Source organism: Clinocottus analis, unplaced genomic scaffold (assembly GCF_023055335.1).
Source record: "Clinocottus analis isolate CAN_PGR_092001 unplaced genomic scaffold, fCliAna1.0.p SCAF_12, whole genome shotgun sequence".
Taxonomy (NCBI): domain Eukaryota; kingdom Metazoa; phylum Chordata; class Actinopteri; order Perciformes; family Cottidae; genus Clinocottus; species Clinocottus analis.
Genome location: NW_027175843.1, coordinates 4,739,667 through 4,754,483, shown reverse-complemented (window position 1 = coordinate 4,754,483; position 14,817 = coordinate 4,739,667). Strand labels below are relative to the sequence as shown.

At 44.2% G+C, this 14,817-nt stretch overlaps 1 protein-coding gene across 3 annotated transcripts in view; it reads right to left on the bottom strand.

Annotated features, from left to right (window-relative positions):
* fgf14 (fibroblast growth factor 14) overlaps nucleotides 1-14,817 on the bottom strand; it is a 101,678-nt gene that overhangs the window by 4,200 nt on the left and 82,661 nt on the right. For all 3 annotated transcript variants that reach the window (XM_068572160.1, XM_068572161.1, XM_068572163.1), the window contains exon 4: nucleotides 1,468-1,666. In XM_068572160.1, the coding sequence (XP_068428261.1) occupies nucleotides 1,468-1,666 (199 nt within the window). The remainder of the gene's footprint in view (nucleotides 1-1,467; nucleotides 1,667-14,817) is intronic.

Sequence of the window (14,817 nt, the reverse complement as noted above, 5' to 3'; positions counted from 1 at the left end):
TGTTGTTGTGTACTTTTTCAAAGGTTCTTACACAGGCATAAATTTCTTAAAACCTTCAAAGAAGACGTCTTGCAATTTATAGACGTGGGGGGGAAAGAATTTTCTTTACCCATGGGCGTCCTGACCTGCTTCTGTCTCCATCAGGGCTGATTCTTAATCCGAGCAAATGCTTTTCAACAAAACAGCGGCAAAAAAAAGGGCCTCATTATTCTGCACTCTGCAGCCGCTAGACCACAGCGGTCTTGACGGGACACTTCAGCTTGATTTCGCGCATTGAATGGCCGGGAAGCAATCAGGCTGGTCGACTAACGAGTGATGGTGGCATCTGCCGGACTCTCAGCACGTCGTCCTGCACTGTGTACCGTGCACTGAAGGAGGCAAAATCAGCGATACGCATAATTACAAGAATGTCAATGGATGACATGGCGGTACCATCACCATAGGAGCGGGCCTTGTAGAGTAGGGCATCTGTCTGGTGATGGAACGAGTGGTCTTGTTTTTTTTTTTACACCGTTTTTCACCCAAATGCATCAGGATTTAATTGTGTCTCCAACGATGCGTAATGTTTCCCGACTCCACTGTTTACAGTAACGAGGTCTCTTGCAATGTTGACAGCTGATAAAACTTCATCAGGCACCAAAAAGTAAAGAGAAAATGTGAAGGAAATGTTGCTCCTTTCGTCTCTCAGTGAATCCATATTGAAAGCTTGTTAAGCTATGTTTTTATTCTGCTTTACTGATGCTATTTTTGTTTACACTATTATGAAATAATTATTCAAATCAAGCCCTTAAAAGCAAGCAGAAACTGCCCAAGCAGATAGCTTCAGGGTTGTTTGCCTCAAGGGCAAAAATAAATAAATAGGACAAATCCATCTGTTGGGCAAAGTTGTGCACCTTGCACATCTCGAAGCTGGTGATATTCAATATTTTTCTTAATGTCAACAAATCCTGTGAAAAGGTTAAACCCAATTTAAAAAAGGCTCAGTAATTTCCTGATATAGCTGGGCACTGTGGTTCTTAGGAAATTATACTCACACAGGAGGAAATAGAGCATTTGTCTGGACTATTTTCACTTGCGGGTTAATACAAATTTGGCAGTAGGGAGGGGTACAATGCCTGTATTAATCTGAATGAAGGTCAATCTTTTCAATTCATAGCTATTTGATAGTTATTTTTTTTAAATATTTTTTTAAATCTATTTTATAATGTAATTGTTTTTCACAAATACACTACATGTATTTTACTTTTCCCTATTGGCTTATTTTCTTAGTGACCAGTCATGTCTTGGGGTGGGGTGGGGGGGCAAAAATACTAAAAATAGAAGAGATAAATATTTTAAATAAAACCAAAAAGGAGTTCTAGAGGTGAGCTATGCTTCCATATTAGAAATGTGTTCTTCACATCCCTAAACCTCTGTGTAAAATGTCCTCATCTGATCTGGCTGCTCGGGGGCTCTCGCGGTACGTACCTTCTAATGGCTTGGGCAGGAAGTGAGCAGCTGGTTTGGTTTTTTTCACCCGGTTCCCCTTCATGGCTTGGCCGTCTTTATTGAGCCCTAGGAACCAAGCCCTCCCCGACTCCTGTTGTCTGTACAACATGGACGAGTAGATCACATAGTAGTTCTCGAACACCGACTCTTTGAACTTGCACTCCGCTGTAAAGAGTTCCTGCAGAGACAGACACAAGCACCGGGTTGTTTTGTTAACAACAGGTTGAACCCCCCCCCCTCCCCCTCCAACCTCCCTCAAAAAAAACAATACCTGGAAGATTTGACTTGAAAGGAACACATTCCAGTGGACTCCGATTAATAATTCACAGTTCACGTTACGTAAGAATGAAACAGATGTCAGATTCATAATTCATATTCAAACTGCTATGGGGCGGTCACCTTCATTCCATGCTCACAATGTAAGTAGTAATACTGCAGAAACTGCCTCGCCAGGTGAAATTGACTGAAAGGGATTAGCGCCGCAGAGTCCATCTCGCTCTAATCGTGTCTCAAGTCCAGCCTAATGACCTGCTCGGATGAAATGCAGCGCTCATTCCCACCTTGGCCCTCAACCTTGACATGAGATGTGAGAGCCCTCGTTTAGTCCATTAGCTTGTGTTCCCGGCAGAAAGCGTATATTGTTGGGCACTGACCCTTCCACCTGGAAACACCAGCAACACCCTGTTCCTCAAACAGTTTATTTTAATTGGTAAAACCCCCAAATGGGATCCTCCCTTCCAAACACTCTGTCCTTCATCAGCAGTGTGTCTATGGTTGCCTTCTGAACCTCGTGGGAATAATGATGGAACTAAGCAAGTGACTCATCCATCCTTTTACACCTCAATATGGCAACGCCGATACGCCGCGTCTCGCCTGTTCATCTCCAAACCACAAGGGTAATAAAGGGCGCTATACCGCGCTGTCCCGCCCTAAAGATAAAGGCACTCATCGGGCCGGTGTGAATCAACTCACACTCGTCACGATGGAGAGTTTCACCGCATCCGTTGTGAGCAGTTCGCACTGAGCTAGCTCACGGAGCTAATGACAGTGGCTGCGTTTCCCAATTTCGATCGTTCTTAAGGACTTAAGGAGGCTCTTAAGAAGGGTTCGGCTAAGAAGGAGCGCTAAGATAAGGGTGTTTCCCAGACGGGTTCTTAACTGTCTTCTGCTGTTAAGACTGGGTCAGGCTGATCTTACATTTCCTTGTTAGTGAAAGATCTTCTTAAGCTAAGAATGAAACACATACTTCTTTTACAGTGCTCCTAAGAAGCTCTTAGGGCTTAAGAGCTTCTTAACGAATCTGGGAAACGTGGCCAGTAAATGTAAAAAAATCCTCCGATTCGCCCCGTACTGCCGGGGTTCTCAGTGTGAGAGTCTGGAGGCTTCTCCGGGGACACAAAATAAGGAATACTTTAATTTGCTTTGCGACTAACAAGCAGAATTTAGATCATGTAGGATGATTTCATTGATGTCCCAACCTAAATTACTTCTGAAGAAAAACAGATTACTTTGGAGGGGGAAATTCCACCTTTTTGATTCAGCTGTGCATGAACGATGAGGGTAAATCTGAAAGGGGATTATGCGAAAAGATATGGCTGCAGCCTGTGTGTAGATGTCTTGACATTGACATGACTAGTATGTAGCCAGGCTCGCGGTCGTGTGAGGCCCACACAACCGCCGAAACATGACCAGTGCACATGACGCCTGCACATGCTCACAGTGACAATGTTAACATGCTGGTGTTCAGCCGGTGGGATGTTTACCACGTCTTAAGATGTGCAAGGCTGATGGGCACGTCATTAGGTTTGCAGGTATCTGCTCGTCAATCACGGTGAGATTGTTTGGTCGTACTGCAGCTGCACAACAATTTCCCTCGTTATCTTAATATCTTATTGCAGTTCGTGCTCAGAACTGTTCAGAAACAATACTTGACAGCTGATTGGACGTACTCTCTGTCGATCAGCACCTCCTCATCTCGTCACACGCTTCATTGAGCGTTGATTGGTCTGAACTACATGGAAAAGAAAATTCTGCTGCCATGTAAGGTAAGACGTGTCTATACGTGTTTTCATGGGAATCCAACCATTCATCCATATCTGTCCGAAATGTCCATCACTTCTTACATCCTGTGAAATTGTCAGAATAAGCGCATGAATTCTTGAGTTACATCATACGCCAATGACGCCAATGACGCCAATGACGCCAATGACCTAATCATCATGAAGGGTAAGTTTCAACAAACTTTGACTTCTTCTGACTTACTTTATATATCTCCTGTGTTGTAGCTGATGATGTCCCGTATGAGTTAAATGCTCCGAGCACGAGGCGACAGTGCGCCGTGATTATGCAGTAATTATCCTTTTTGGAGCACCACTCCTGTCGGGAGGTTATCCGCTGAAAAGCAGAGCTGAGCAGGAAGGAGCCGAGAGACACTTGGGATGAACCGTAACGATCCCGAGGAGCACCCGGCTGTATTTGTAAGTGTCCTCTCTACCCTTGATTGAGCACTCGTGGGCATTCCCAAGTGTGGAGGCGCCAAAAAAAAAAAAAAAAACGGTGCATAAATAACAGAATCGACTGAGATGTCACTCGCGCCCGCAATAACAGTGAGAGGGGAAAGTCCGCCGGCGGAGGCACTGAGAGGTCAGAGTGGCGATGAATGTGAGATATGTGGCGGGAATTCCCCCATTGTCTTGCCATTACGCGAGCGAATCAACTTAACTTGGCTATTCCGGGGGCCAATGAAAGGGATTAGGATGAAAACTATGAATGCGGCTTCCGTAGCAGCTGGGCAGAGACATTGATGGTGCAGACGTGCAGCAGACCGAAGCAATAAAAAACTGATATGAAATGATGAAACCCAGAGCGCGAGGCCGTCTGGCATGTTAAATGTCATATAAATAAACACTCCCGCTGGACGACGCACGGGCTCAACCCCATCGTTATTCTTTTTAATCGTTCACATTAAGATTTATTGAGTGTCAGCGGCATGCAGTTTATTGAATGGCTGCTTATTATGTCCGAGTTGTCAGGGGGAAAAAAACGGGGAAATGATGGCTCCTGTCCGGACAGGTGACTGAAAAAGATACTAAATACATAAATATGCACACATAGAAGTGGAGAATTATAATTTCCAGCCCGCAGCACACAACAAACGTCTTAATTGCTCGCCTTCATTCTTTAACGGCCTTTGTTCTCCCGAAGGAACATGCTCTTAGCAAGCCGAAGCCAAACTCTGTTGCTGAGCCGATTAAAAGCCAAACTGTTATTTTTTTTCCTCCCTTCACGGTTCCCTGATTCACCTCAATGAGGTAATTAATTATGCTTTTTTTTTTTCCCCCTTCTCCGTCCAGGTACGCGCCGACGCTGATTACTCGCCGTGCACTCGCAAAACAGCCCCCGAGTCACACCGATCACACGGGCGGCTGCCGAGGCCATAATTGTGGCTAATCACAACGCCTTCACTCAGACGCGCACAAAGTTTGTTTACGGAAGGCGACGCAAGCGGAGGCGGGTTGTTTGTGGCGCGATGCTCGACCTGTCAGTCACGCTAATCAGTTTGATGTAAAGAATCGGAGCGGCCCACTTCAGAAAACGGTCGATCCAAGTAGAGATGCACCGATGCAGACACACCGTATTGGTCAAATTCAGTCAAAACAGCCGGATCAGTTATCGTGACGTCGGTCCCATCTGGTATCGGATGCCATGATTGTAATGTCTATTTGTTGCATTTTGTTTTTCAAAGCTAGGAGAACAACGATTAAGTCGAGCCAGCCATCTTTAGATTGAGCAAACCCTGGTATCTGATCGGTGCTCGGTTCGGACCGGCGCTCAAACTTGAGGCGTCGGTGTCTGTATCGGGGCGCAAAAAAGTTGCATCCCTGATTTCCCGGCGTGTTAAATTTAAATGACAAGCCAAATTCTTTTCACGGCGCTCTTCCTTTATCTCATCACACGATTCTCTCCTTTGGAAGATCTTCCCCATTTGTGATCAAAGACGCTTCATTAATGTGTCAGAAATGGTTAGGCGCGCGAGCGGCCGACGCTGTTTGCCGTAGTATTCTAATTAGGCGCCGGCGTGTCAATGTCGACGGAGCATCCCCACGTGTCGAGACACACAAATGAGACAGGAAGTTGTTTGCCCTTTAATTCCACCCCCGACATGTGACAAACACGGGCGGCAGCAAAGAAGAAGAAGAAAAAAGAGAGAGAGTCTCAGACGCAGACACTCTTTTCCCAAATCAAATCTTTTTTTTTCGCCAGCCAAACAGTTGATTTTCTTCCCGCTCCAAACCTCAACCCGCCCCCCCCCCCCCCCCCTCCCCTCCTACCCTCTAGTCCCTGCGCTCCACACACGACGGCCATAATTGACCTTGGCCTCAGACGGCGCGAGGGGCCAAAAAAAAAAAACGCTCGGCCACCACATAATCATTCCCCCGCTCGCCGGGGCTAAAAGAGACAGCGACGGAAATAAAGGGTGAGATGAACAATCGACGACCGCGTGGAGGCAGAGGAGAGCGGTTGAGGGGGAGAGCAGATCCTGGGAGGATTTCGATAAAAAGTAAAATTACACACACAAAAAAGAGAGGCAGAGACAGATGGAGAGAGTGGGAGTTTGAAATGAAAAAAAAAAAGGAGTGAACAGGCTTTAAAAGACAAGAGAGCAAAGAGAGTCACTCTGAAACAAACATCCCTTTGGAGATACATTTAAAAAAAAAAAATGGGTGTCGTGATTGCAGAGCATGACCGCCTAATAGAAGGTGACAGGAGGCTCGTGCGTGTGTGTGCGTCTGCATTAGTATGCAGAGCGACTGCTCGCTACACCCCAACTGTTGAAACCAAGAAATTGTTTATTAATGCTGCCAGTATAAAACCTATTAATCCGTGGAAAAAGGTCAACCTCCAGAACGCTGAGCTGCATTCACAAAGCTGAGCCGCTCTCATATGTATAAGAGTCACGTCGGCGGCGATGCGCCAGCAGTCTGATTATCAAACCCAGAGGAGGAAGAGGAGACAGCGGCCAGATGAAGGGAGTCACGGGGGAAACAGCTGGATGAGTTGTGTGCACAGTCGTGTACAGTTTCAGTCTCATATCGTTGCTTTTTTACCTTAAATGATTAGAATATATATGACGTGGCTGCATGGTTTATGTGCTGATTATGAGAATAAAAATATGAGGACAAAATAGAACATTTCTCCAACCTATTGTTTATAGAAATAGTATGGCAATAACAAACGCTGGTTTCCTCACAAGCTGAAAAATGATTCAGGGAGTGCTCCAAGGGGAACGTTTTTTATGAACGTTCCAGTATGACGGCAATAAAAAGGAGAGGCGTCATAAACAATGTTATCCAGGAGACTCAAAGTCAAAATGTCAAAGAAACAATCTGTGACTTTGCTCTTTGTCTGACACTCGGATCTGCCGCCTTCACCACGTGACTCAAATGTTGCACCGGACGAGCCGAAGCTAATTATTAGCTCCAACTTGATGGAGGCAAATAATAGCACGTGTCATGAATGACTTGGTGAAAGGATTGTTGCAGTTGGAGGTGGCGGGACAGACAGCAGCACCACAACATCAATTATTGCAATAATGATTATATTATAACATGAATATAGTTACTTAATTCATGGTTGTTGTTTTTTTACAATTGTATCTTTTCGCAATTTAACGTATCGTCACGCAACAGTTTGTATGATGTGTTACAAAAACCTTCTCATCATTGTTCATGTGTTTTCTTACGAAAGCCCGTTGTCAATGTCCGCTCAATACATGCATACGGTCTTTCAAAATAAACTTGGTTTAGGCAACTAAAGTACTTAGTTAGGTTTTAGGAGAAGATTGTGGTTTGGGTTAGAAGTGCCGTAACAGAAGTACCCAAGTTGTGCGACCAATAAATTCATATTTAGTTACGAAACAGCCGTCTCCTGCTGAACAATTGCTGTTTCAAATGGTAAAAAAAGCGTAAGTTGCTTTTATCCAAAGCACTTTTGCTCAATACACCGTGGACACAGCAACGGGGAGCAATTTGTTGGACCCTTTCATTCCCCCACTCCCAACCCGCCGTTGGGTCTTTATACTTCCACGTCAAAATTTGGATAACACACATAGTCATTAAATGGGATAGCTACGGTTCAAGCTGCATTATTTCCTCCGGATGAGACCAGCCAGTGCGATTTCGTGACGTTTTGTGCTGTATTTTCCATCATGTTATCTGGATACAGATATGGCGAATTGTCATACCTTTGCACTCCGTCTACTTTACTGAAAAATGAAGTAAAACGTCTCTACCGATAATGAAAACTGTCATATCTGCAGTCACGGAGCCGGAAGCCAGCAGTCTGCACTCCAAAGCCCTGCTGAAAATGTACCGAGTGATATACGACTTCATTTTAATGCATTCTTATCAGACTATTTGCAAATGGTCACCGTAACATGCGGTGGTTGCAATGCTTCCATTTAAACCCGAGAGATGAACAGAATGTTTTACCGTCAGGGTGATAAAAAGCACTAACACCTTTAAGGTATTTGTCCACCAGAAGCACTTAAGTGTTCAATAAAGATTCCCCGAAGCCTTTAAAACTGGTCCAGGGCATCTCCCCTGGAACACACACACACACACACACACACACACACACACACACACACACACACACACACACACACACACAATGTTTAGAAATGTTACAGAGGTGTTGCTATTCTCAGTGGAAGACAAATCTGGGGCATGCTGATGAAGTGAAGCCGACGCTGAAGCGCCTTCAACCTGCATTCTCTCTCATGTCCATCAGGGGGCGACTCCTCTATAGAAGTCTACGAGAAAATGATTTTACTTCTTTCTTGACGTATTCCCTCAGTAAACATTGTAAACATGAGTTTATGTCTGAATTTTTTTTGTTCCAAGTCTTCTTCAATACAGCATGATGTTCATTTTAGGAAATGTCCATTTAGAGTCAAACAGACCATAATGTAGGGGATGCTTTAGGACGGGGCTACCTTTAGATTATCATGTCGACTACGCAGCGTTGTCCAGTCTGGGAGTTGTCCGTAATTTTGTTTTCCAATTTAAACGCTTTCAAAGTGTGTTTTTTTAGATGATGTTACACTTAGCTCCACCCTCTCGTGTCACTTAAAGACAAGATGGCGACGGCCTGAAACGGTAGCCCACAAACAAATGTGTGACGTCCAGTATACAGTCTATGGACTTGTCTTGATGTGGATTTAATGAAAGTTAAAGGGCAACTCGATGCTGTTGCCAACAGTACAAAAACCCCACATGTCCCATTCAACTGCCGCCTCAGTGACGACAGTTTCTAGTAAAGTGTAATATTCAAAAATGTGGAATTTTTTTCACAATTTTTGCTGCTGAAATCTTGCAGTGGTTCACTTCCTGATTACTTGATGGGTGGGTTTTGATGGGTTTTGAAGCCTCAATGAAAAACGGTTAACAAGCACCAGCCTAAACTGGTACTCAAAGGGTTCATTGGGGTAGTTAATTAAACAAACCACGCCCTGAAAGCAAACATCTTAAGTGTTTGGAATAAAACATTGAAGAACATTGTAAAGCCTCCAGGAGAGGAAAATACATGTGTTGCTCATACTCACTAAGTACAAAGAAACTTACATTGTAGGAGAGCAAAACACACAAACCAAGCACGGCCACCCACACCTCGATCAATGGGTTTGCACGTACATCTCAGTGTGTGTGCGTGTATGTGTGTGTGTGTCTCTGTACGTGTGTGTGTGTCTCTGCATTCACTGCTGTTGATCCGTAAATTGGTGCCAGATTGGTGTCAAGGCGGCCAGAATTTTTTTCTAGATTGGCTAGTCATTTCTTGTCAGGGAAAACCAGCAGTCTGCCCTGTGCAACGAGCTGACAGGCAGGCATGCCTCACACACAAACACACACACACACACACACACACACACATACACAAATCTATTGAAGTGCACACCCCCGCCACAAAAAGAAATAAGGCAGAGTTACACACAGAAAGAGAAAATGCGAAAGGTGTTTTCAGGTATGGAGCTGTTTCTCCTCTCTGCGTGTGTGTGTGTGTGTGTGTGTGTGTGTGTGTGTGTGTGTGTGTGTGTGTGTGTTGTTTACACCCTCAGGAACAGTGTCCCAGTTATTTTAAAAGAGGAAACGCATGTCCTCATCTTGTAGATTCACTTGGTGGTGACTCTTTTTCTCTCTCTTGCTACTTTGCACTTAAACATCTTCCTCATCGTGGCTCTGAACTCCAGCGAGTATTCATTTATGTGAATAGATTGCAGCGTGAGAAGAGAGCGACTGTTGATTTTGTATTTTTTTACATTCAGCGTGTTCGTGTTGGTCTTCTTACTCATCGTACTGGTGGTGTTTTATTTTAAGTGCAGCGCCGCTGCTTTCTGTTGTTGGTCGAGCTTCTGGGACTACTTTCATTTTTATTACTGTTGTTGGTAAAGGAGGAACCCCGGCCCCGCTCTGGTTTATTCGGTAACTTATTACAGCCGAGGTGTTCAAGTAACCAACCGAGGGCTGTAAAAACTTTCACCAAGACGTTGGTGAGACTAAAAGGTGAAGGCTGACGATATTCTAAACATTTTTAATGGCCATCAAGAGCCATAAAAATACCAAAACCAACAATGAATGTATTCAGCTGAGTGTTGTCCGTGTACCCAAACACAACACATCTTCCTTCATTAGCATGAACATCGGTAGTCAACCCGGCAAACAACAGCCTGGTGCCGTCAATGCCCAGCTGTATCAAGGTGTAACCTGTAAGATCTTGTCAATATATTAGTTCAAAACATTACATTTAAAAAAAAATGAATGTGTCTTGTGATTGATACGTTCCTAGTGTGTTTGTATTTTGTCGGTTTATTATATTGGACTGCGTCCAAAGAGGCGGAAACAAAAAAAAAGAACTTGCACTCTGAACCCGGAGGCTGCTTCACCGGAGTACTGTGCAACAGCTCCGGGACATGTATCGGCTGTTAGCAGCCAGTTTGAACTAGTTAGTCTGAACTAGTTAGTTTGAACTAGTTAGTTTGAACTGGCCAGTGTGAACGGCAGCCTCAGAGTTCTGACCCGGGGGGGGAACTGCCCTCGGTTCTCCTGTGGATCAGAAAACGTTCTGACGCTGCCTTTACACAGGTCAGACCCGGGGCTCCTCCAGCCCCTTAATGACTTGTGATGCTGACGTTTGTGCTGACTGGATTGTAGCTGCAGCCGCGAGCAGGACATCTCTCTCCTGGGGCGAATTATTTTTAAAAAATGGGTAGAATTTGTTTTTTTCATTATAGCAGATTTTTTGTAATTGTGAAGCTAAAACAAATGCTGGCATGATCCTTTGACGCAAACCTCCAAAGACCATTCCCAGGACCATCACAATGATATATTTTCCCCGCCTTACTGTTGGCAAACCTTACATGGGCTTATACTCAGATTTAGTGCTCCAAATTTCTACATAAATCAAGCCCGACAGATTGTCTGTGTTTTTGAGAGGCGTGTCAGAGGTCGTGATGGATGGTCAGATTATAAAATAGGCACTATGAGGTTACAGCAGTGTGCATGGCATAATCTGGATGGGAGACCTATTACATAAGCAGACATATCTATAACCACTGGTCTAAGGAACAGTTAGCCCGGTCATATCACGTCACTTCTACCACACCAGTGTGATGAAGGGCGGGACATGAATCCAGATGTTGTAACTGCATTGTGGTGGCCCTAAAGACCCCAACAGCTGACTGTAAAAAAAAAAAAAAAAAATCTATACTAAAGCTGTGATTTCTTCAAAGTGCCTGGTTTAATAAATAATAGGATTGAGGGATTTGGTTACAGAGAGTCCTGCTTTCCCTTTGGTATTTTTTTTAAAATGTGACTGTAGGGGCCATTTCACAGCGGCCATCCCTCCTGAAACCCTGCTGACAGGCAGCCAGAGCACTCAGCCTGAGTGTGTGTGCACGAGGGGAGGACAGCGGAGGATTCCCCGACAGTCTGTCTCTCTCTCTCGGAGGATAAATGTGGCATGGCTACAGCTTCAAGGCTGAGTGATTCAGCCAGCCAGCCAGAAAGGAACCACGAAACCAACCCGGCTGCCAATCAGCTGCTATTTTTGATTTGGGGGAAAACAGTACAGGACTTGGTTAGTACTTGACTACTTTCATCTGACCAAAATCTAGCTCTATTGCCTCGAGCTCTTATGCATTAGTTCATTCCATATCATCTGTTTCATAATCAAATGAAACGGACACAATGGATGAGGGAGAATACTAATCAGTGCTTTTCTGCAACATCATCTCAGGACCATAGCTGTAAAATGTGCTCCGTATCACACGGAGAAACTCCTAAAGGTTGACCGTTTTAAAAGCAGCACTGTCAGCCTTTCTTCACAGATGATATTTTCAAACAATTTAATTAATTTGTAGAGACGGACTGCTCTGATAAATGTCAACTGCTCCTTCATTTCAAGAAAGCTCTGGCTGGCTCCAAACACTCTGGCAAACGTTACCACAAGGAAGCCGGTTCGATCCCTATGTCGAAGTGTCCCTGAGCAAGACACACAACCCCTGGTGGCTCTCCAGGCGCCTCACAGGGCAGCCCAATGCTCCTTAACCAAGGATGGGGATGTATAGAAACACTTTTCTCCATACGTATCCAGTTAGCCCCATTTGTTGGCTTCCATAGATAAAATCCCATGAATAAAATATATATCTTTAACAAACAAATATAGTATTCTTGCTTATTGGTATCCCAGCAGCCCCCTGGTGCCTCTCAAATTAAAAAGTAAGGCGCTGTAAATGTACATATCCCACAAAATCAATTCATAAAGACAATCAGGGTAATCGTGAACCAGGAAGCATAAAGAACGACAAACTCTGTGGTGGATGCGTGGGTCCAAAAACACAGGACTTTCACCCAGAAGACCACTGTATGTGTCCCGTGTGGAATCAGAAGTCAATCTTGATTTGTTTGTCCCGTAACTTCCATACCCAAGTAGCCCCACTTTCATAGTTACTATAAGGAAAACCACAACCTAACCAAATGGTTTCCTGTAAAGCAGGAAGTTTATTTTGAAAGGTTTGTTTGACAAATGATTAACAACTTCATGTAAGATCTCATATACAAACCATCGTATGAGGGTATGAGCCACATGTGCCAGTATGTCATGGTCCTTGTAAAGTGAGATGGGAAGACGTGTAGAAGAATTCACTGGACACATGTTGCTAAAACACCACGGAGTGTGCAAAACGACTTTTGAAACAGCTGCATGTGTTTTCATCCCGAGAGCCACACAAGCCTCCTCTTCCTGCATGTGAATGTTTTCTAATGCAGAAAGCTTTTCGAGTGGAGGAGCGTGTGTGGGCGTATCACACAACAACGGCTCCTGACCTGCCGGCCCCTGCAGCGTAGCGGTGGTGTAAGTACCGTAACCGCGAGATCACATGCCACAAACATGCACATGTGCGGGTCAGAGCTATTCTTACTACGGAGCAGTAGGGTTTGCTTTGGATGTTGGACTACTTCCACCGTGTCCACGCTACACATCATACATAACCCGGATACAATTCTCCTACTTTTTGTTGAAGTTACTGACGATGTGTCGCGAGCACCAAAACACCTGTTCCTCCACTTGTGGTTTCTAGTCCTTCCTCAGTAGCTGCTGCGTCGGATTAACTCAGATTTAAGAGTATTAATTTTCATGATTTACTGCCTGTCTGTAAGAGCTCTCACTGTATTGATTTTTTTTTTACAGCTCCAGGGCTGAAGCTTGATAAAACAGTGCCCGCATTTCATGGGCAGAAATAGGGGAAAAAAGGGACGAGGGATTCTTCAGGAGGAAGAGAGAGGACTGTGGCCATTGCACCTGCAGGCAGGCCATTGATGACTTCTTTGTCGCAGCAAAAGAACCGCCATCTTTCACACACACACACAGCCCAGAGTACAGTTTGAATAGACTCAAAAGTCATTCTACGGTTTTGAAGTATGCTATTACAGCCATAAACCTTCAGAATTTCTCTTTATGAATCTACCTTTAAGCTAAATACTGTCAAGGAATGAGTAATACAAGACAAATAGTTCACACAGGCTCTTTAGACTCGTCCAATGAAAATCTGATGGTGACCCTAAGCTACTCAACACCATGTCTGATACAATAGAGGACGAGTCACACCAGTATTTCTATTGAAAAATACATAGTTGCTTATAAAAGTAGCAGACTGGTTTCCAGTCAGATTTTATGTTCTCACACATCCAAATATTGAGGCGTTTTCTGCTTTGCAACATAAGTTTGTTTACTGCAGCTTAGAGAACCACCGATAGCGACTCACCAGAACAACTCAAAAAGTGAATCAAAAGGATGGCACTCAAGGAAAAGTTAAGGGTGAATGTATGTGATAACATTTATGACAATCTGCCCCATAGTTGAGGGTTTTATACACAACACCTGAATCGCTGTGGTGGTTTTCCTCTTGGAACCAAGAACGTCTGTACAGGATTTGGTTAAAATACATCCAGTAGATGTAGAGAGAGATGTTAAGGATTTCATCTGGCCGTGGTACAGAAAACCTCAGAGGAGCAGTCAAGTCATGAGGATTCGCCCTCTGGGCACCGGGGTTATCTGTACCAAACATCAGGGCGATCTTGAGATGTTTAAGACTGGACCAAAGCGGCGGTCCCAGAGACAGACTCACATTGCCATCGCCAGAGACACGCTGCAAGTAATAGCTCCGAACAACTTGCAGGGGTTTGGTAATTTTATGATCGGTTATTTACATGTCTATAAGTGATGACAGAGAACGTTAACGTAGAAAGATTATATTAAAATAACACTTCTGAGTGTGGTTTGAGACCGCAACCTTTGATTGGAAACCTCCCCGTAAGAATTGAGCGCTCAAAGTTGGCAAGGAGCGTTGCAGTTCTGGAAAAAAAACTCTGCACATTATGGATCTTAAAGCGTCACACATTATGTATTGCTTACTTTTATATCTTAAAAGGATGTGTGGAGGTGTGAGGCAACCAGCCTGTTCTCATACCCAGGCTGTTCAGTTTGGCGTTTTGGCCGTCACCATCTTAGATTTTTGAAGAGACGTAAACAGCTCTGGTAGAGGATTGTGTACGTACCACTGTGAAGAGTTTGTGTCGTTTGTGGGGTTCATTTGTGAAATGGTTCGGATAGGCCGTGCAACTCAAGCAAAGTCCAGATATAAATCAAATGTAGAAGAAAGAAAAGAAAACTTTGTAAGATTGTAAGAGTCAGATCATTAAGAGCTCAGAAATAGATCTTAAAGAGGACTGATTTCCAGACGGATACCGAGGTTCTGAGGACAACTTGTTGCAT